The 23,416-nt window shown below is 40.1% G+C and overlaps 2 protein-coding genes across 4 annotated transcripts; both read left to right on the top strand.

Annotated features, from left to right (window-relative positions):
* The first annotated feature begins 3,227 nt into the window (after window positions 1-3,227).
* rps15 (ribosomal protein S15) lies at window positions 3,228-5,739 on the top strand. Its single transcript, XM_080861918.1, has 4 exons — window positions 3,228-3,296; window positions 3,695-3,780; window positions 4,199-4,433; window positions 5,579-5,739. The coding sequence occupies exons 1-4, from the start codon at window positions 3,294-3,296 to the stop codon at window positions 5,690-5,692; spliced, it is 438 nt and encodes a 145-aa protein (XP_080718044.1). The 5' UTR covers window positions 3,228-3,293; the 3' UTR covers window positions 5,693-5,739.
* Window positions 5,740-6,158: 419 nt separating this feature from the next.
* Window positions 6,159-23,093, top strand: LOC308383744 (dipeptidyl peptidase 9-like). 3 transcript variants are annotated; one of them, XM_080861840.1, is made up of 21 exons: window positions 6,159-6,318; window positions 7,628-7,711; window positions 7,856-8,094; window positions 8,301-8,413; window positions 9,837-10,010; window positions 11,342-11,510; window positions 11,755-11,865; window positions 12,479-12,607; window positions 12,710-12,771; window positions 12,884-12,984; window positions 13,207-13,384; window positions 13,482-13,641; window positions 13,780-13,859; window positions 14,531-14,683; window positions 15,331-15,466; window positions 17,365-17,510; window positions 17,684-17,830; window positions 17,927-18,079; window positions 18,515-18,657; window positions 19,332-19,443; window positions 21,943-23,093. In XM_080861840.1, the coding sequence occupies exons 2-21, from the start codon at window positions 7,656-7,658 to the stop codon at window positions 22,033-22,035; spliced, it is 2,655 nt and encodes an 884-aa protein (XP_080717966.1). In that variant the 5' UTR covers window positions 6,159-6,318; window positions 7,628-7,655; the 3' UTR covers window positions 22,036-23,093. The 3 variants fall into 3 exon arrangements, with proteins under 3 accessions (XP_080717966.1, XP_080717964.1, XP_080717965.1); XM_080861838.1 differs by having other exon boundaries at window positions 11,339-11,510; XM_080861839.1 differs by lacking the exon at window positions 6,159-6,318 and adding an exon at window positions 6,416-6,560 and having other exon boundaries at window positions 11,339-11,510.
* Window positions 23,094-23,416: the final 323 nt, after the last annotated feature.

Genomic DNA, 23,416 nt, shown 5'->3' with positions numbered 1-23,416 from the left:
AGGCTTGTTTTCTTTGGACAGTGGAGGAGTGGATAAAATGATACTCAAGTGAAGTTTTGAACATTCCAATCAAGAATACTGGATTCTTCTTTGTCTTTCAGTGAACAATGTTTCAGTGGCTCATTAGATATTGGTTGATATGCAAACCAATCATATATTTGATCATGTAAGATTATTATTTATACATGTTTGTGATATTTTTTTTTTTTTTTTTTTTTTTTTTTTTTTTGAATGGTGGCTGTTTTGTACCTTGACATTGAATAAAATTTGGTATTGGACTATGCTGCTTTTTTTTTTTTTTTTTTTTTTTTTTTTTTTGTGTGTGTGTGTGTGTGTGTGTGTGTGTGTTTGAATTAAGACAGACTCGACGGCCGCTCTATGTATAATGGCTCATTTATCCAAATATCTAATCGGCCAATCGCATGGTAGCAACTTTCAATGTGGTATGGTTGGTGGTGCCAGACAGGCTGATCGGAGTATTTTAGAAACTGCTGATCTGCAGGGATTTTCCCACACAACCATCTCTGGGTCTGAAAGAGAAAATAACCAGTGTGCAGCACTTTTTCTTTGCAAGGTTATTGTTAAATAAAACTTGATGTGAAAATGAAATTTAAATGGATATGTTATTTTGTGAACATGGAAAACAAATACAGAAGAAGCATCCTTAGTATTTGTTAATTAATTTTATTACAACTTACCTGATCTTTATTTAGACTTTGGATATTTACACGACTGAGTCATGTCTTTATTAAAACACCTACACTGATTCTTCAAAATCTTGCCTCTGGCATATGGCCTTCATACAATAACAATTCAAAAGATTAAAACACTGAAACTGATAAATGTAAAAATACACTCTGAAAAATAAACCTGAAATTAAAAAAATAAAATAAAAAATCCAACACCACAAACTGGTCCTCTGGGCCTTTGTGATGTCAGAGTTCAAAGAATGCTTTGAATAAGAAGGAAACAGTGACTCTAATTAACCACTCATTAACCAAAGTATACAGAAGAGCATCTCTTAATGCAGAACCTGTCAAAGCTTGAAGCAGATGGGCTACAGGAGCAAAAGACAGCACAGGGCGACACCACAATGTACATGAATATTGTAGCCGACCATGCCCATCCCTTTTAAAATTCTAACAGCTGCTTTCAGCAGGATAATGGACCATGTCATAAAGCATAAATCACCTCAAACTGGTTTTGTGAACATGACAATGAGTTTTCTGTACTCAGATGACCTCCACAGTAACCAGATCTCAATCTGGCATCATGTCAATAAGGGCTAAAATGTCCATATTGGTGTAGCATATGAATTGTCCAGTGAGTGCGTGCTGGTGTCAGTTCAGTCAAATGAAACGTGTATTTAAATGCTGTTTGAATTTGGCTTTACAAATTTACTATCTGCAAAAGCATAACTGATTTTATATTGACCTTGTAGGTGTGTGTGTGTGTGTCTGTGTGCATGTGTCATGGAAAACTGTGAGACACCTACTGTCATATTAACAGCTGTAAGTTTGGGTTTCAAATGCTCTGGCAAGTGTTTGTTTTGTCAGCAGTGCAGCAGAGCTCCAAATGAAGGCTGAGTTCAACAATCAGTGTGGTTTGCCCTTTCAGTAGTTGTCTAACTAGAAAGACATTCAGAGGTCGTAGATGTCTGCCAAAGCCCGTGTACTATTTCACAGTTTTAAGGAAAGTGATCTGTACAAAATTGAGCGGTGTCTTCCTCTGAAAACACTCTCACCAAGCTTCATTAAATTTGGCTAGATAGATTCTGGGCTATGTTGGAGATAATAGATTGTTCATAAAGATGTAACTGTGAACAAAACACTCCCATCTCTCTCTATATATATCTATCTATCTATATATCTATCTATATATATATATTTAAAATAAAAATAAAAACAGAATAAAACAATAAAACCACAATTGATTTGGTGCTATAATTTTTCAATACTTATTCACTATGAAATCCATACAGGGTGTGAACTTGGGCGTGTTATTTAGACTGACACATATTTTGAATTTGTGCCATAGCATTTATGTGTAACCAAGAAACAATGTATACATCCGTCACAGGTAAATCCAGGCAAGCTAAAAAGGACAATTGAAGATAGAACAAACCAGGCAGAGATGACGTAATATAAGATGGGAAGGGTCATGAATAACATTGCAATAAGTAACCAAGTCCCAGTATAACAAATAAAATAAGTTACATATTGCTATATATCCGTAGTCTGTTAACTAGTTTTATATAAACCTGGACAGTTAGAAACTGTACACGTATGGTCAGAAATTGACATCAACAAATAATTCTGACTGAATATTTGATCATTCAATTTTCAATAGGATCAAGGCCCGGGGCTTTGGGGAGGTGAATTCTAGAAGCTGAATGTTGGTCTGCTTTAGCCATTTGAAAACCAGTTTTAATATGTTCTTGGGATCATTGTCTTGTTGGATGACCCAGCTGTGTCCAAGTGTTAACTGTCTAGCTGTTGATACAAAGTCAAGTTGAAGCACTTGTATACACAAGGTGAAACCAGGCAAGCCAAAAAGGACACTTGAAGATACAACAAATTGGTTGTTTATTGTAGTTTGCGGGTTGTTCCTGATCATCCCAACCAATTTTCTCTCATCTGAGGGTGATAATTTGGGTCCTCTTCCAGACCTTGGCAAAGTGGTGATACATCTGAATAACGTGTACTGATGTAAATTTATTTGAACTGATGAGCTTGGACTCTTGACTCTTAAAAGCCACAAATTACCATGATATTCATGCCCATAACCCCAGTGTGTTTAAACTACTGACTGCAACTGTATATGTTTAGTCCCGGGGTTTCCGACCTAGACCTATGTAGTCATGAGATAAACGTGAGGAGTTTTAGTTATTTAAATGAATGGTCTCATAAGATTTGAGGCCAATTGGGACACTGCATGAACTGAAAATACTTCATCCGACTTAAAGAATTTCGGAACACTTTTACTGCCTTTCTGCGAAGATCTGTCTGCTCACTACTTTCCTGTAATGTTTTTGTTTGTGTAACTCTTCTCTCCTCCTAAAAAGCAGAACTAACCCTGCCATATCTGTGGTAACACAGACAGTAATGAAAACAGGACACGTTGGTTGAAATCTGACACTGGACACAAACTGCAGTAACTCTGCAGCTGCGCCACCTGCTGTTCACAGAGGAGATCAACGCCCGGAAAACATCACCGGATGTTTGCCAGAAATCGCGCGATATCTGGCCTTGCGAGACTTCTGGCCGTTCTTTTCCCCCGGAACATCAGGCAAGATGGTAGGTGTTTGTTCCGTCTCGCAGCTAGTCAGACTACAATCTGTATGCATCGGGGCTCTAAAGTTGCTGATTTGAACAGCTGACTGTGTCATCGAGTAGTTCCACAGTTTTTATTACCATCCAGTAGAAAATCGTTGCTCCAAATGAAAGATTAAACTGTGTTTACAGCCTCCGTACTAGCCGGAGCTATGGCTAAGCTAACCCGGTGGTAGAGCGTTACTCGTAGCAGTAGCTGAAATAAAATAATCATTATAATATTACTGTAGTTGGTTGTGCATGGGTTATTAAACCGACCTGTAGACGTTTAATGGTGAAAATGAGTGACGCCTGTTAAATTCTGAAGCATCAGTGTAAAATGCTAAGCTACCTACTCACCGGGGTGATCCCGTTTCTTCCAGGCGGATACCGAGATCAAGAAGAAGCGTACCTTCAGGAAGTTCACATACAGAGGTGTGGACCTGGACCAGCTTCTGGACATGTCCTAGTAAGTGACACAACTGATACGGTCACTGGTGATGTCATTCAGTCAACTAGAGTTACTGTACTACTACTGCACATCCTGACATAACGTAATTTGTTGTCACAGTAAGACACTCACAGAGGGGTTTAAGTGATAATACTGACTCACTGAAAATCAAATAAAATTGTCCAATTTTTAAGATGATTTATTCAACTCTGATGCTTGCAGGTCAAAACTGAATAAAGAGGCTTGAGACTGGACACTGAAACTAGAATTTACTTGTCTAATATTGGCAGCCATTTTTTTTTTTTTTTTAACCTTTATGTGTCTGACAGCATTGAATAGTTTGTGTATGGACACGTGATTTCTTCTCTTACTTGCATCTGGGAATTGGAGGCGTGAAACTTGATTTAAATTGTTTTCCTCTGTGTCCTGCCTCTAGTGAGCAGCTGATGCAGCTGTACTGCGCCCGCCAGAGGAGGAGGCTGAACCGTGGCCTGCGTCGCAAGCAGCAGACTCTCCTTAAGCGCCTGCGCAAGGCAAAGAAGGAGGCTCCTCCCATGGAGAAACCAGAGGTGGTGAAGACCCACCTGAGGGACATGATCATCCTGCCTGAGATGGTTGGGTCTATGGTTGGAGTGTACAATGGCAAGACTTTCAACCAGGTTGAAATCAAGGTGAGATGTCAGTCTGGTAATTGGCACAGTTTGAAAAGCTGGGGTGGCTTTATTTCTGCCATTGAACTAAATCAGCGCACCCATCCAATAAAATGGATCATATAGGCCATTATCATTTATTTTGGGGGAAAAACAAAGGCCCCAAACAAAAGTGTGCATTGGTCCAGCAGGTATAACTGACCAATAAATTGACCTTTTGCCCATTTACAAACTCATTCAGTTTTCACTCATTGCCCTCTAAAAATAGACTTTCAGCTCAAGTGGCTCATGGAGCGTTTTTATCAAATGTAACTAAAATATAATGTGGAACTGTAGCTACATCTGACCATGGTTGTCAAAGTGATTCAACATGACTGATAATTAGTACACTGGGAAAATACAGATACACTAAATTGAAAGAAAATATGGGACGTCTTAGTTGGTTAAAAAAAATCTAAGGGGTCTTTATCAGTTTTCCAAGAATGTATTTCCTATAAACTAGTTTTCCTGAAGTCACCGCTTTACATTGAGTACACTGTGATGCATAATCTACTGCAGTATTGGACATAATTTTAAACCTGCCATATTGTCCAGTTAAATTTAAAAAAAAAAAATTACATCAATTTTTAAGTTGACAGTAAAATATGCTATGAGCCAAATCACCCATTGTGATTGATTATGAATGCAGGATGATGCATAATAATCAGGTGTTGTAAAACCCCTTAAGTATGCCAGCTTCAATGTGCACAGATCCTGCATGCCTCCAAGCTTCCCTATTTTGGTAGTGACCAAGTCAGTGTGTTATTTTGTGTTTCCAAAGTGTACAGGTTTACACTGACAAGCAAAGGTTCCTGTGTTGATCCAGGGAGTAGGCCCACATCTCTTTGGGGTTGTCAGGAAGGGCATCCACCTTTTAAAGAAGGTGACAGCCAAAAGTAGTTTGAATCATACATTACGTTAGTAAATCTTGCATATCCTGTATAAAAGAATTCCTACTGTATTGTATTTTTCAAATCCACAACCCTGTTTGTACACATCAAATTACACTTTGCTCAAGCTGTTGAGGAGAAGCCGTTTTGTTTAAACGTCAGTAAATTTGTTCTGATCTCTGTCACATAAAATTCTATTGCTCCGTACTTAACATGTTGTTTGTCCCCTCTCTACAGCCTGAGATGTGTGGTCACTACTTGGGAGAGTTCTCCATCACCTACAAGCCAGTGAAGCACGGTCGCCCTGGTATTGGAGCCACACACTCTTCTCGTTTCATCCCTCTGAAGTAGAATGGCTGTATTATTTGTATAAATAAAAAATTGGGTGCTCCACACAACATGATTGTGTTGATTTTCTTTTACATTATGGGTCAAAATGAAAATTGAATGCATATTTTAAAGATGGCATGGTGACAGAAACCTCATGAATGCAAGACTCAAAGATAAGGTGCTTTTGTTTGAATTTTGATTTATGCTGAAATGATCTAAGTCCCTGAAATGTAACATTTCTTTACAAAACAAAAGATGCTATGTACATAAAAATTATTGGTGACTTGCTAATTAGAGGCTTTCAGCCTTTTTGACATGGTCTCTGCTTCATCTTGAAGCTTTAAACATCAGGCATCAGCGCCTAACCTGGGAAGCTGTTCATGCTCAAATAAGGTGAGCAGTTGTAATACTGACCACAAAGTTCCTGCCGCCGCTGAAACCAGAGCAGCAACAGCGGTGCGGCTGAAAAAAGCACCGGGTTTGTACTCCACCAGTACGAATGTTCCGCCTCTTGAATCTTAGAGCCAGCTGCAATTTGAGTGTGGCCATTCTGGGCCATGGATACAAGCTCTAGCGGTCTCAAAACTGTTTATTGACATCGAGCTAATAAGGTTTGTAAGCCGGGTAAAGAAACAGTGGCCGAATTGGTGAGTGTTGGTTTAAATTTTAACTTCTTTCACAGAGCCTGTTTTTATAGAAAACCAGACACCGCTAGCTTGTGGCAACCTAGCTTCCAGCCCGGTTAACGGCAGCTAGCTTGTTAGCTTCAGAGCGAGAATGACAGAGGGGAACAGTCCTGTCAAAAGGCAGCGAAGGCAAACACGATTTAATAACTGTCTTTTGCTGCCTGTTTTTAAAATCTTTGGGGTTTTGTTGTTCACCTCATGATGTAAGTAACATCGGCTGAGTTTGAAATGTTCGCTCAAATAAATTTGCCGGTGTTTTTTCCCGGCGTGAGTGAGTAGTTGCAAATCAAGAACAAAGATCTATTGTAGGCAAGCTAACCTTAACTGTTACCATCAGCGGCACCGGTATTATTATTATTATTATTTTACCATTTCACTCTACTAATTTCCCATCCTTAATATTAAGCCTTTAAACGCTGTCAGGTATCTACCTGACTCAAATGGGCTCTTTCCGTATATTATTTTACAACTGGCACATAGGTCCCTGTAATTTTAACGTGTTTAGTAAGATCGAGGCCACGTTAAGTTAAATTTTAATTGCTGATAGGAGGATTACAAGGACTAGACATACGGTAATAACGTTACAGATGTTCTTCATCCAAGCGAAGATTTACGGTATGGCTATTATACATTCGTACATGACGATTAACAAATTATTGTTGAATTCGCTATTTAGGGCCATCTATACGAATTCTGTGGTACATGCTGGTTGGTGTTTTGATTGCGAGTTTGTTAAACACAGATGTAAGTGGCCTCACCATAATATTAGATTAGTCAACTATAATTACCAAAGGAGTAGCATCAGAAAAGCATCTCGGTTGTTTAGACAGTATCCCCCCACACAGGTGTTTGCGTCATATAATCTCTCACTAAACAGAGATTATAAAGGCAGAAATGTGGGCTATACTATAAATCCTGTATTTCACCTGAAGCTGAGTTGTAGATGTGGCAGCTGCTTTTGTGCTATCATAGACTTGCATATAAAAATCGTTCAGGGGATTTCACATCTTTAGTGGACACTGCAGTATGCAAGTATCCTTTGAAGTCTTAATAAAGGATACATTTTCCCCTCTGTTTGGGGCCCACTTTCTGTATTTGTGTTATGCACTGTGGCTCAATCTAATGGGACAAGAACAGCCTGGTGCAGACAGATTTCTTGACTGTGTCTAGCTTTTGTTATAAAGAATTGATGACCCAAATTCCAAATTTGCTAACTAATTTTATTTACAATTTTTTAACATTACATCTGTACTTCTTCTATTGGTTACAGATCTGACGTCAAACGTGTTAACCAGTGAATGCATAGAGTCAAGAAGGTCAGACTTTGTGACAATAAAGACGGTATCTGGACAAGGTACAGTGTTCATGTAGTCTCTCTGCCTTGGTTAAAAAAAACGGATGAATAATATTTAAACCAGTTCCAATAAATGAATGGCCTTGTGTAGGTGTGCCTTGGTTTCTGCACCACTTATCAGTTCTTTGTAATGTCAACGTGCAGCTGTGTGACTGTGAGCATGACGGCTGTGGACGGCCTTTCGGATAATGCAGAGGTGGTGGAAATGGAGGATGTGCCATCTCAGTTCTTTGTGGAGAAACACTCTTGGGAGGGCCTGCGAGATATTATCCACTGTAGCAGGAAGTACTCAGGCATGATTGCCAACAAGGCTCCCCATGACTTCCAGTTTGTGCAGAAAAATGATGAAAATGGACCCCACTCCCACCGGCTCTACTACCTCGGTAAGCCGCACAAAAATGCCCAGTATCAGCTTGTAATTGGTCATTTCTGTCTTTTTCTCAACTGTACTCCTTTCAGTTGACCTCAGTCATGCTTTTCTGCTCAAGGCAGCAGAGGATGATTGCCTCATAATACTAAAACAGTCACGGTGAAATGCCTGTTGTTTCTTGTTGACACTGCCTTTGTTGCTTTTCTTTGCGCTTACCAGGAATGCCTTATGGAAGCAGAGAGAACTCATTACTCTACTCAGAAATCCCCAAGAAGATTCGGAAAGAGGCCCTCTTAGTGTTGTCATGGAAACAGATGCTGGATCACTTTCAGGTGAATTCCCCATCTCTCCTCTCTCCTCTCTGTTTGTGCCACAACCAAACTACCCAGTATGTTGTTATTGAAGTCCAAAATACTATCCAACCACTATGAAGGGATGATGGGGCAGATGAAGGTGGTTTAATCATGTGTTTCTCATTTATTATGTTACATATAAATATATCGATTCATTAAAATCCTGAATCGATTTTTTAATATAAATTTATTTTGCCCGAAAAGCCAGAATCTCAGGTTAAACCTCACAAAATTTCAACAACCACCAAACAGCTAAATCAGTAAATGTGAGCAGGTACACGGATTCTGCACAAAGACGTAAACACAAAGCGCGGACCCGCCGACGCATCAGAATCAGTGAGATGTTGCCTTTCTCACCCGACGGCACGGACACTGTCGGGGCTGAAAGCCGACAGCTCGCTGATTCTGATGCTTCGGCGGGTCCGCGCTTTGTGTTTACGTATTTTTTGCACTAGATTCTGAGCTGCAGGTTTTATCTCTCTTCAACCAAAATTCACTGAACCAGCAGCAAAAGAAGCAGCATATTACGCTTCACATTTGATAAACATCGTCACGGATTCCTTCTTACTTTTGCTGCTTTGCTTCCACCACGATAAAATCACACTTCATGCACAGCTCTCTCTCTCTCTCTCTCTCTCTCTCTCTCTCTCTCTCTCTCTCTCTCTCTCTCTCTGTATACTTCAAGAACAGTTTCCCGTCTAAAAATCTGTTTTCTTTATTATTCGCTTGCGCACAATTATACCGTTGTTTACAGCGCTGTCGGCTGCTGTGTTTTTTTCCTTTTACTTACTTCTGTAAAGAAAGCCTCATTTCTGCCGTTCAATAGGCTACTGAACAAATTTAAACTTTTTAAAATTATGCAAAATTGCAAAACGCTTAGCTGTGTCTCTAATAAAACCTCTGTAACTTTCCTCTGCTTCACTTCAGCAGCATCAGGTGTTGTTCATATGTTGATTAATGGTTTTTCCTTCGTTTTTGATCTACTGCAGAATATTTGTATAAAATCCCAGGCCAGGAAAATCACCTTCATGTTTTTCTGTGTTTTATCATCAGCTACTTTGACACAAAGGCATCTGCTGTGATGCTTACACCTTTGATAAAGTCTCGCAAGTGTCAGCTTTCTTTTTATAGATAAATAAATATGGAAATGTACTGATGCATGATCTGAATTATAATATTTTTTACTGTCTGAGGCAAAATTTCCCCGATTCGAATTGATTCGAATCGATTCGGGACCTTGTGAATTGGAATCAAATCGATTCTAGAAATCAGTGACGATACCCAGCCCTAAATTTTTACATATATGTACCGTTGCATATGCACAGGTTTACACAGCAAACCTCTAAAAATCCCTTTGGTAAATTCAAATCTTATCCACATGTTTTCCTGTTGTTGCTCTAAGGCTACGCCGCACCAGGGGGCATATTCTCGAGAGGAGGAGTTGCTGAGAGAGCGTAAACGTTTGGGAGCATTTGGTATTACATCCTATGACTACCATTCCCAGACTGGACTGTTCCTCTTCCAGGCTAGTAATAGCCTATTCTACTGTCAAGACGGTGGCAACAATGGTTTCATCGTGAGTACAGCTGCTCAATTTTTTGCAATTCTTAGATTCTCTTGATTAAAGAATGGATCAGTACAGCTGTGTAAAGACACTGTTATGTTAAATACATTACTTTGGCTCATAAACCTTTAAATACTGTGTATCCGTTCAATTAGAGGGATACAGTACCAAGGAATACCTGCAAGGTAGAGATGATCTCTATCTGTGAGTCTCCTGTCAGACTTTCTTCCAGACACACAGTCAGTGAATAGTGTTATTACATAGAATAATGTTATAAGTTATTACATTTCATGTGTTTGTGTGATTAATGGCTAGAGCAGGAATGTTAGACTGACTTTGCGTTGTGGGCCACTTTGTTCTTAAGTGGGCCGTGAAACTGAAACTCCCCTTTCTGTCAGTGTAAAGAAGTGTAACTGCACATTGAATCCCTCCGACATCTTAATATAAGTAATTTCCACAGTACAGCTCAGTTTTTACCCATCAGCTCTAAAAGGCTGATGGGGGTAATGCTATCACCCTGCCTGGTGGACAGACAGGCAAGCAATGGAACACCTGAGTTTGTGAATGCATTAACTCAAAAACAAGGTGACATAGGAGTTTCAAATTGGTGTATTGACTACAAATCTTGGGAGAGTTAACATGTTTTAGATGTCTATCAATAGTAAAAGCTGTAAAACTCGGTTTGGGCCTTGGATTAAGATTCATTTAGATTGTTTGTCAGAGGTGCACTTCAGGTCTTTCTCCCCCTGTGCTTGTGCCTTTTATAATTTTAATGCAGCTTTTTAACCTGCTTGAAGTAACAGGGATTTCCTTAGACCCTTGTACATTACACTGTATTTAAAGAGTTTTTGGAGTGCATGATGCTGCTGCTGAATCTTGATGGGTTTAGCAAGATAAAAAGAATAAACAAACTGGTCGAATAATAGATAAATGAGATTTGTATAAACATACAACAACATCCTCACTGGTAGGAGAAATTGCAATAGCTCGAATGCATTGAGTCACTTTACAAAATCATGAGCTGGTCTGAGTCACTGAAAATAACCACGTGCATCCATATGGGTGGTCTGTACTTGCTGTCATTTACTTGGCTGTGCAGACCAACAATCTCAAGCTGTTATTTGAGCTTCTCTTTACAACTCAACAAGTATTTCAAGTCAGCAGATGTTACAGACGGAGTTAACTTAGTTTACAGAACTCTTTTTGATTGTCCTGATGTCTTTCCTCTAAACTTCCAATTTTTTTTTTTCATGAATCAGGTTAATGTTTTCATAAGGCTCTCGCTTTGTCCACGTAACATTCAATTTCCTTTTGACTAAGACTGTTTTTGTTGGTTTTAGCAGTCAGCTCCTGTAAAGCCTATGGAGATCAAGACCCAGTGCTCAGGGACCCGTATGGACCCCAAGATCTGCCCCGGAGATCCAGACTTTATAGCCTTTATCAACAACAATGACTTGTGGATAGCCAACATTAAGACAGGCGAGGAAAGGCGACTCACGTACTGCCATAAAGGTCTGAAGACTCAGTTTTTTTTTTATTTAAGCAGTATTTTTATTGAGTGAGCTTTACAAATTTCACACTATTAGTGTGTGTCTTGTTTTGGCACTTCATCTTCTCTGTTTTTTCTCATCCAATTTCACTTTGTAGCGCAGAGAGAAAACAACTTTGAGATCCCACATGTTCAGTTTTGTGTTTAGGTATATGAATATGGCATATGGATTTGAACCCATTTGCTAATTTATTCAATTTCTCCCAGGTTTAGATAATGTTAAGGAGGACCCCAAGTCTGCAGGTGTAGCAACTTTTGTCATACAGGAAGAGTTTGACCGTTTCACTGGCTACTGGTGGAGCCCCACAGCAGTAGAAGGTCAGCCGTATGTCTTTTTCCAATAGTACCAGCTCAGCTCGGCTCGACTCAGTTTTTAGGGTTTTCCATTAGGTGGTAGTACCTGGTACCAGGTACTTTTTAGTACCCGCTTGGCCAGGATTCCAAGTGACCTGAGATCTGATCCAAAAAATGTGATGTCATCAGACTGCATGCGGCCGATTGTCAGTCAGTGGCGTCACTCGATGAGTCATGAGAGTGTCTCCTTCACAAAAATCGAAGCTGCCATTTTTTAAACCTGGCAATGAGAAAAAACATTGTGGTCCCCGAGCCTGACAAAAAGCCATACACTGAGCAGCGGGTGTACCATCACCTCGAAGCCCTCTATTGTTATGGTGTTCGTGTTGCATACAAATAATGTCGCTGAACTTTCAGCTGCACTGCTATAACGACCCCACGTACATTAGGTGGCACTCAATTGTAATGGAAAACTTCCGAAACTGAGTTGAATCGAGCTGCGTTGAGTTGAGCCGAGTAGGTTCTCGGCTCAATGGCTCTTACTAACAAAAGCAATTCTTAAGGAACAATTCTTGCAGCCCATGTTATAGGTTCTGTTTCTTTGGATAAATTGCGTTAATTGTTTTTCTCCCGTCAGACCCTAATGGAGGTAAAACAGTGTACCTTCTGTATGAAGAGGTGGATGAAACAGAGGTAGAAATTATTCATGTTCCATCTCCGGCACTTGAGGAGCGGAAAGCAGACGCATACAGATATCCTCGCACAGGTCAGTGCAGGTTTGCACAATGTATGCACAAGGATTTAGAGTAGTGAAAACATACGCACACATTTCTACAACTTGTATTTTTTTCTAATCTCTTATTTACAGGTAGCAAAAATCCCCAGTCTACACTTAAACTGGCAGAGATCAAGACAGATCATCAAGGAAGAGCAAGTGTCTCACTTCCTTTTCTTCACTTTTTTTCTACGTGCTTTAGCATCTTCATTCTTTAGCATGATCTTTATCTCACGTGTGCGTATGCATGTGTATGTGTATTTACAGATAGTGAGCACACACGACAAAGAACTGGTCGCCCCCTTTAACTCCTTGTTTCCTGGGACAGAATACATCGCCAGAGTAGGATGGACGAGTGACGGCAAATAGTGAGTGTTGCAAAATTCTGCCACTCTCAGAATAAACCAGCATAAGAAACTATCTGATTGAGAACCTTTTAAAATTGTAGCTTCAGTTTGGGAGCTATGGACGTACACAACAGTCTCGTTAGTTTTTACAGAAGTTGTACTGGAGGGAACTATTTTTCATTCACGATTGCTCATCATTCCATACAAATCAGTCTTTTGATCGTTGTCTGCTCTCTGTTGTAGTGGTTGGGCAGTGCTGTTAGACCGCAGTCAGAGGAAACTGCAACTTGTTCTGCTGCCACCCGCCCTCTTCATCCCAGTGACAGATGATCCAGCTCTAAGACAGGAGAGTCTGGAGGCTGTGCCCACTAACACGCAGCCATACATAATCTATGAAGAAACCACTGACGTCTGGATAAATGTAAATGTTTTCTCACAGCTCTCTATGGTTACCTTTAAAATAAACTGATTAAGTACATTTATAAATTCTAATTATGACGCTTTCTTTCTTTCTGCAGGTTCACGATATATTCTATCCCTTTATTCAAACGACAGAAGATGAGTTTACTTTCATTTGGGTAAATGAGTCTAAAACAGGTTTCAGCCATCTGTATAAAATCACATCCCAGTTACAACCAGGCTGCTACCGTTGGATAGAGGAATACCAGCACCTAGAGGGTACGAAACTAGGAGATGCCTCTGCATTGATTTGAAATGAAATAATCAGATTTTTTAGGCTGATATTACTTTTGTCTTTAGACTCAGCTGTTAGCGTTTACATTATAGAATGTTGATTTTTACTTTTTTGTCCTCCAGGAGACTTTAAATGTGCAATCAAAGAAGAGGTTACATTGACCTGTGGGGAATGGGAAGTGTTGGCAAGACATGGCTCCAAGGTGAGTGCCAAATACAAAAGAAAAAAAATCACACTTATGAGAGATACAGGTGAACTCAGTAAGAAAATATTTGGGCAGTTCTCAATTTTAATCTCAAGTAATGATCATGAATTTGGAGTGTTGATTCTAAATCCTAATTTTAGGGTGTTTATAAAAAGACTGGTGCTGCAGTGTCTGAAGTTGACAACAGATCCACATCAACTGACATTTGGTATTTCCCTGGAGATTTTCTGTCAGGCTTCTGCTGCAGTCAATTTCAATTTTTGCTTGTTTCAGGCATTTTTTTGTTTTCAGTCTGGGTAAAACAGATGGACAGAAAATGTCTAAACATGTTGACATGCAAACACCGTCAAATGCTACTGAAGCTGAAAGATGACAAGTTAACCTGATGCTACCTTTAAAAAAATCACTAGAACACTCAAATATACATGTTTGTTTGAAATGTACATTTTACTGTATTTTCTGTATTTTGTATTCTGGAGTTCAGCACCAATGCTGACTAGGTGTCAGCTTTTCTAAACTATTTAATATATTACTTGAAACAAAGATTTTCCACTGGCTTTATTTAGGTTTGTCATGGACTACTTTATGGCATCTGAAATTGCTGTATTTTTGCTGAGAGCTGCTGTTTTCATTCACCTTCAAATGCTCTCTAATGTTTCCTTTGCTAGATCTGGGTCAATGAGGCAACAAAGTTGGTGTATTTCCAGGGCACCAGAGACACTCCTCTGGAGCATCATCTTTACGTGGTCAGCTATGAGTCACCTGGAGATGTGGTCAGACTAACTAAGCCTGGCTTCTCTCATAGCTGCTCTGTTAGTCAGGTACTATCATTTATTTGTGCACGTACCTGTTTGCTTAACTCTGTGTGCAAATTTCAGTAATCCAGCTGTTTATCCACCTGTTTTTTTTAACATGTTGCTCAACAGTTGAGTTGCTTTAACATATTTTACTGTTTTGAGTAGTTCTGGTGGGAACAAATACTTCAGTCAGTGCCAGAATTACATTTCAAATATATGAAAAATAAATAAATAAATAAATATAAGTGTTGTTGTCTTACACCTGGGGAAACAAGACCAGTCCAGATTAAGTACAGCTAATAGAGGATATAGAGAAGGTTTAAGTAAAGAGAGAAACTGCCTGCTTAAGAGCAGTGAGAAATAAAGCACTGGCTTGAAGGAAGCGTTTAACCTTCTCCAGGCAGGCAGTTACGACCTAACATCCTGATTACCCCACATACATATTTTATGAGGTTTTTTTACTCAGAAGTACCACTGCAGGACTTGGTTGTGCATTAGCAACAAAAAACTTAATTCGGGCCTGAGAGGGTTAAAGAAAGTGTTGACAGCATACTTGATAGTGTCTCATGTCGGGCTTTGTTGTAGTTAGTGATACAACTTTGCATCCCTCTTGCCTTTTATTTCCTTCCTCTTCTTTATAAGGCATCTCTTTCTCTTCTCTCTTCTTGCAGAACTTTGACTTTTTTGTCAGCCACTACAGCAACGTGAGTACTCCTCCCTGTGTTCACGTCTACAAGCTGACTGGCTCAGAAGGTGACCCGCTGCACATGGTTCCTGAGTTCTGGGCCAGCATGATGGAATCGCCAGGTAAACAGAGCCTGATGTAAAAAAGACCATGTAACATCGCTCGTACTAAAGACGGAGAGGCACTGCTTGTCAGCAGTGTGTACACTGAGATAGTATCCAAGAGCAACTGCATTCCTCTGTCTATAAGTGGTTAGTTCCAACGAAAAGTACTTGTTTGACGTTTTGTCAAACTAAAGGAAAAGTCAGCCAAGAGTCATTGTTTTAAAATCTCTCAAAGAATTTGATAAATTTGGTTTTCACATGGTAAATGTTTTGTTCCCTTTTTTTTTAAAACCTCTCTTGCAGTTAAAAAATTACAAGTCTGGCATTAAACAAAACAAAGCCTCTCTGTGTCAGTATAGTTTTGTGCAGAGGATAGTCTGTCCAAGTGTGAGTGTTCATATCAGGAGACGATCCTAAACATCATCACATTTCTTCTGTTTCTGGGAGCTTTGGAACTCCTGAAATTTAAGGCTTAAAGTTTATTAACCTCTTTAATTCAAACTACTTATCATGGACCAAACCATCACAATGGATTGTCTGTGAAGGTTCTCAGTCATCCAGGTCATCGTAGTCAAAGGAGCTTGCAAAGAAAAGCGTCTGGACTTCTTTAAGTTGCTTGAAGACATTTCACCTCTCATCCGGGAAGCTTCTTCAGTGTCCCTTTTGTCCCTTTTGTCCCTCTGTGGGGGGTCACTCCCACTAGGTTTATATCTGGGACTCTCCACCATTTGACCTTAGAACTGAAGCTTCTCGGATGAGAGGTGAAACGTCTTCAAGCAAGTCAAAGGAGCTTGCAAAGAAAAGCGTCTGGACTTCTTTAAGTTGCTTGAAGACGTTTCACCTCTCATCCGGATGAGAGGTGAAACGTCTTCAAGCAACTTAAAGAAGTCCAGACGCTTTTCTTTGCAAGCTCCTTAATCACAATGGATTGAAAATTGCTCTATATAAATTTTTTTAGCACTACACCTTTAGTTAATGTAGTTTTCATTATATGGGTGTCAGCTTGAACAGTTTGTGCTTTGTTGGAAGAGTAGGAATTGAAGCAGAAGTCTTGATTTAGACTTTTGCAGGGAATTTTTGCAGACGGTGTAAACTATCTAGTGGCCGACATTGTTGCTAGCATTTATGCTTGTGCAGGTGCATTATGTGTAATTACCTTGTGGCCGTATCTTGGTGTTTTATGTGTGGCACCAGACGATAGACAGCATTTTATTTGTTTGTTTGTTGGTTTTGTTTTTTTCTGCCTTCATGTCCATTCCGATAAATTCTGCAATTTCCCACCTGAAATTTACTGACATTAGAGAGTCCTTACATTGATGTTAGAATTATGTTTCCTTGTATTTAGCCACTTAGAGAATAACAATCAATATACTAACTCAAAGTAGCCGAACATGCACAATGCACGAACAAGCAAATCACAGTCGATGCAATCTGTAGTTAAATTTCTAGAGAGGGGTGGTTGAGGTGAAGATTTCCCACTAAAACATAAATCCCTGTTAACCGCCACCCCATTGCAGGAGCTTCTACAGAGTTGCTTGTCATGATTGTGCTGTTAGCTGAAACAATGTTTTGAAGCTGTAAAAATCTGGCTGAGGGAATGAAAAATAAACCTGCAGCAGAGTCCAGCTGTGGAATATAGTACAGGTTCAAGAGTATCAGTAACCTTAAACACTAAAACGTTTCATTTTTTTTATTCCCAAACAATCATTTAGTTCTGTAAAATGTTTTAGAGTGCTGAGGTTTTTTTCTGCTGTAACATTTGTTGACAAAGGGTTCTCAGGCATGCTGTATGAAGCACTTTGAGTAGAAAAGCTTTATATAAGAGAACCAGTCATTTCACAATTTACTTTTTTTTTATTACATAAAACCTTGTTTGCGTATGCCTAACCTGGTGACTGCTTGTTGATGTCATCCAGGTTGTCCGGGAGATTACAATCCACCTGAGATTTTCGACTTTCCGGGGAAGTCAGGCTTCCAGCTTTATGGGATGGTATACAAGCCTCACAACCTGCAGTCTGGGCGGAAACACCCCACTGTTCTCTTTGTCTACGGAGGCCCACAGGTTTGTAGCTGCATCTTATCCATCTTACTTCTAACTGTGTAATCATACGGCTTTGTTACATAAGATTTAATCATTGCTGCCTTCCCTTTGTGGCTAATAAATGCTGCTCTGAAAGTCTATTACTGTGTAAACAAAATGTTTCTAAGAATGTGATTATGTCTTTGTATATGTAGGTGCAGTTGGTTAACAACTCTTTTAAGGGCATGAAATACCTCCGCCTGAACACACTGGCTTCTCTCGGCTATGCTGTGGTTGTCATTGATGGGAGGGGTTCTTGTCAGAGGGGCCTTGAATTTGAAGGAGCACTGAAAAACAAAATGGTAAAGTTTGACACATACAAATAATAATCCAGTATCATTAAAGAAATAGATGTGATGTCAAAGCTCCAGCCGAAATAACTCTGTTTGCCTCTCCAGGGTCAAGTAGAGATTGAAGACCAGGTGGAGGGGCTGCAGTATGTAGCAGAGAAGTTTAACTTTGTGGACCTGAGCCGTGTTGCCATCCATGGCTGGTCCTATGGAGGTTTCCTTTCTCTCATGGGCCTCATCCAGCGACCCAATGTCTTTAAGGTTGGACTACCTGTTTACCCTCAAGCTGTCGTTTATTGTTAAAACCATATTAAACTTTTACCTATAGCCCAAAACATGCAGGCATTTGTTATTTAATGCAATATAAAGTGGAGAAATCATTTCTTAATTCTCCGTTTCCTTATTGCTCATAACCTCATTTGTGATGCAGTTGCCAGTTGCATCCACATGGTGTCTGTCTTGGAGTGTGTTAGCCATTAGTCATTATTAAGTAGAGATGTCTGCAGATACATCAAGATTTTTCTTGTGACATGCGTGCATATCAGATGTAAAACAATGACATCAGAATATACCATTAATAATCGTATTATAACACACACAGTAAGCCTAAACAATTACTCTCCTGCAAAGTGACTTCTTTCCAGATTAAGATGAATTCTTTTTCTTTTAATGTTATTTCTTTTCCATCCCTGACAGCTGGCTATTGCAGGTGCCCCAGTGACTGTGTGGATGGCCTATGACACAGGCTACACAGAGCGCTACATGGATGTGCCTGAGAACAACCAACAGGGCTACGAGGAGGGATCTGTGGCGCTGCATGTGGACAAGCTCCCTAGCGAGTCAGTACACACACACTCTTATTTAAGTTAACAAGAAAGAAAAATGTTTTTAAAATCAAAACGCACATTCTCTGCAGTTTCTCATATTGTCTCTGCATTTTAATAACGATTGTAGGATCTTTAATGTTATATTTTGGTTAAATGTGCTTCACATTTGGTCAGTCCGATACCTGTGTGCAACTGACAGTTCAAACACTTCTTAAAAAAATCAGTCTCATTCTTATGAAACACCTTTAAATGTGACTCTTAAAACATTTAAACTCTTGAACTCGTGCTTGTGCATGCCACACCTTGCCTCTGTGTCCTTGGGCTACTTGGATCATTTTCATTAGCTGAGGAACGTTGAGTTATTGATGTTTCAGTAGCGGGGTCTTCCTTTAAGTCAAAAGCTGTGGATTATTATTATTATTATTTTTTTTGTATGTAAAATAAGTTCTGCTAACATTAAGATTGCATCCTGACGGAACCTCACTATTTAGGGTTCTAGCGATGACCTTAAAAACGTGATACTGAAAGAGAGAGTAAAAGATTTTTTACAACTGCATTTGTGTAATCATTCTGTAAATCTCTTTGTGCCACTTAAAACATTTGTAATGTTGGGAACATGTTTTTACTGTTCTCAGAACACGTATTCATTGCAGTTTAACTAATCACATCGTAACTCTCTTCTTCAGGCCCAACCGTTTGCTTATTCTCCACGGCTTTCTGGATGAGAATGTACACTTTTTCCACACCAATTTTCTAGTGTCACAGATAATCCGGGCTGGAAAGCCCTACCAGCTTCAGGTTTGTTTCATATCTTAAGAGCATAATACATGTGTGTGTGTATGTTTATGTTGTTCCAGCATTATCACAATCATGTTGTCCAGGATCAATGCTGCAGTTGATCACTTATGTTGGTTTGTTAGTGATAGTGAGTGATCGAACAACATCACTGGTCAGATGCAGGGCTGATCCTGGACCAACATTATTATTATGATAATATAGCCTATATGGTGATAATATAACATCACCAGCACTTGGATATCAGATCATGCTTCCAGAAACATAGAAGAAAGTGCACTTTTACTGCTAAGGGCCATCTTAGTTTTCACAGGATTTTCGCTTGTATCACTTATTTATAGTTCAATAAATTAACTTCAGTTAACATAATACAGTAGTTGGATTATATATTAGGATTAGGATTGTTGTTTTGAATTTTGAACCTTTAGTGTCAGTGGGCAGCTATTTCCATAATGACAGCCTCAATGCTGTGACACTTTGCATCGACAGCGTTCAGTGCGATCATGCAAAGCAGCTTCTTTTTCCTGCTGCGCTTTCAGTGCTTTCATTTGGAAATACAAGTTAACTCTTGAACCACTTCTCTGTCACCAACCAATCAAAATCAAGAAGTGTTGAGCTTCACAGTGTCAACTTCAACACGGGTAAAGGTTAAACGGCGCTTGTTTGTCCCTCATGGCCCAGTTATATATGGATAAGGGAGATGGTTTGTGTAACCTAGCAACAGCAGGTGCTAGGCTACAAAAACAACCTTTGTAAAGAAGGTCATGAGTGGCTTCAAAGGCAAAAAAGATATTTTCTAGATTAGATATGATTGGTTACAGTGGGGCAAAAAAGTATTTAGTCAGCCACCGATTGTGCAAGTTCCCCCACTTAAAATGATGACAGAGGTCAGTAATTTGCACCAGAGGTACACTTCAACTGTGAGAGACAGAATGTGAAGAAAAAATCCATGAATTCACATGGTAGGATTTGTAAAGAATTTATTCGTAAATCAGGGTGGAAAATAAGTATTTGGTCAATAACAAAAATACAACTCAATACTTTGTAACATAACCTTTGTTGGCAATAACAGAGGTCAAACGTTTACTATAGGTCTTTACCAGGTTCGCACACACAGTAGCTGGTATTTTGGCCCATTCCTCCATGCAGATCTTCTCGAGAGCAGTGATGTTTTGGGGCTGTCGCCGAGCAACACGGACTTTCAACTCCCACCACAGATTTTCTATGGGGTTGAGGTCTGGAGACTGGCTAGGCCACTCCAGGACTTTCAAATGCTTCTTACGGAGCCACTCCTTTGTTGCCCGGGCGGTGTGTTTTGGATCATTGTCATGTTGGAAGACCCAGCCTCGTTTCATCTTCAAAGTTCTCACTGATGGAAGGAGGTTTTGGCTCAAAATCTCACGATACATGGCCCCATTCATTCTGTCCTTAACACGGATCAGTCGTCCTGTCCCCTTGGCAGAAAAACAGCCCCATAGCATGATGTTTCCACCCCCATGCTTCACAGTAGGTATGGTGTTCTTGGGATGCAACTCAGTATTCTTCTTCCTCCAAACACGACGAGTTGACTTTATACCAAAAAGTTCTACTTTGGTTTCATCTGACCACATGACATTCTCCCAATCCTCTGCTGTATCATCCATGTGCTCTCTGGCAAACTTCAGACGGGCCTGGACATGCACTGGCTTCAGCAGCGGAACACGTCTGGCACTGCGGGATTTGATTCCCTGCCGTTGTAGTGTGTTACTGATGGTGACCTTTGTTACTTTGGTCCCAGCTCTCTGCAGGTCATTCACCAGGTCCCCCTGTGTGGTTCTGGGATCTTTGCTCACCGTTCTCATGATCATTTTGACCCCACGGGATGAGATCTTGCGTGGAGCCCCAGATCGAGGGAGATTATCAGTGGTCTTGTATGTCTTCCATTTTCTGATGATTGCTCCCACAGTTGATTTTTTCACACCAAGCTGCTTGCCTATTGTAGATTCACTCTTCCCAGTCTGGTGCAGGTCTACAATACTTTTCCTGGTGTCCTTCAAAAGCTCTTTGGTCTTGGCCATGGCGGAGTTTGGAGTCTGACTGTTTGAGGCTGTGGACACATGTCTTTTATACAGATGATGAGTTCAAACAGGTGCCATTCATACAGGTAACGAGTGGGGGACAGAAAAGCTTCTTACAGAAGACGTTACAGGTCTGTGAGAGCCAGAGATTTTCCTTGTTTGAGGTGACCAAATACTTATTTTCCACCCTAATTTACGAATAAATTCTTTACAAATCCTACCATGTGAATTCATGGATTTTTTTTTCACATTCTGTCTCTCACAGTTGAAGTGTACCTCTGGTGCAAATTACTGACCTCTGTCATCATTTTAAGTGGGGGAACTTGCACAATCGGTGGCTGACTAAATACTTTTTTGCCCCACTGTACACACACAAAGAGCATGTGTATTAATTTATAAATTAATTTGCTGATGTTGGTTGATTGCTCTGTTTTCATTTTTAAAGGTCTACCCCAACGAGCGGCACAGTATCCGCTGCCCTGAGTCTGGAGAGCACTACGAGATAATGCTGCTGCACTTTCTACAACAATACCTCTAAAATCAGACAACAGGGGACAAGTGAAGTCAAATTCCCCTCTTCCTTCTTTTACCCCTCCCAACTGTCCGCCCACCTGTATTCTCCATGACCTCCCCACCCCAGCCCATTTCTAACTGTTTACCCTGTCAGCAAGAAACACATCAGACACCCAGCAGCCACCAGCTCCTTTCCTCCCAACCAACTATTCGTCTCACTTCTGCATTACATTTCCTCCTCTCTGTCTTCTTCTGTTACTCAATTGCTCTCCCAGTCTTCTTCACGCCCCCTTCACCCCCATGTACAGTCTGGAGAAAGGTTTACGTGCACGACATGTGGTGTCCCACCCAGAAAGCCGAACAAAGACTTGTGAAGAAATGTTTGCAGGCTGTGTCAGTCTGACTCATTGCTCACTCACATCTTCATTTCTACAGCCACGATGGTTTCTGCCAAACGTTATCAAATTGTTTTCCCGCCCCCCCAAGCCTGTTTTGTTTACTCCAGTCAGAGGTAGAAGCGGTGGTTACAGTTCACAGATATGACATGGAAATGTGTCCGCGCATTTGCAGACGTAAACCTTTACAGTATACATGCATATGTAAAATACAGTTCATCTCATACATAAGCACAGACACTCACACCCACCCTCACAATAGCCATACATACTGTGGGTCTGTACCTCGGAGTTGGTGTAATAATCAAGAAAGGAAGAAAATCAAGGCTCTTCCTCTGTCTGTGTTTTTAGCGTTTGTTGTTTAAAATGAAATATTTTTATGGATTTTTATTCTTTTTTTTTTTTTTCATGAGTGCTGATGGAAGGCACTCATTGATGTTTTTGCGCCGTCTTACCCCGTCATATTACATTGCTCGAGATGTCTGCTTGCCTTCTTAACACATAATTTATATTTGCCAAAGTACCTCTTGACTCTTGATCATGCTGGTATTTCCCTTTTTTACTGCAATAAAGACAACAAGAGGGTGAGCACTGGAGTCTTACAACAGCTTTGTACCACCGAAATACAATTTGTACATGATAATGAATAAATGTATGAATCAATCACAAGCTTTCTTCTGGTGCAGTCTTATTGTTTTTCTACCTGTGAAGGGTTATATGTCTTGTTGTACTTCATATTTTCTGGGATTAAAAGGTTTTTTAAAATTATTATTTTAAATGTCAAGTGTGGCTTAAAGCCTCAATTAGACCCCCCGGCTCCTGTATTCCTCTTCACATCAGACCTGCACCTGACTTAAAGAAATCCACCTCAGCTACAAGAAGAGGGCTTTGAAGCTCCCCAAACATGTGGCAGCTGATGCTGTGGTAACCTTTAGATGTATTGAGTGATGCTTCATATTGATTTGGGAGCACCGCAGAGACTTAACTGGATTCCACTGCCCTTAAAATCAC

Source organism: Rhamphochromis sp. 'chilingali' (assembly GCF_963969265.1).
Source record: "Rhamphochromis sp. 'chilingali' genome assembly, chromosome: 16".
Classification (NCBI taxonomy): Eukaryota; Metazoa; Chordata; class Actinopteri; order Cichliformes; family Cichlidae; genus Rhamphochromis; species Rhamphochromis sp. 'chilingali'.
The sequence above is the reverse complement of the archived record's forward strand: the minus strand, read 5'-3'. Positions and strand labels throughout refer to the sequence as shown.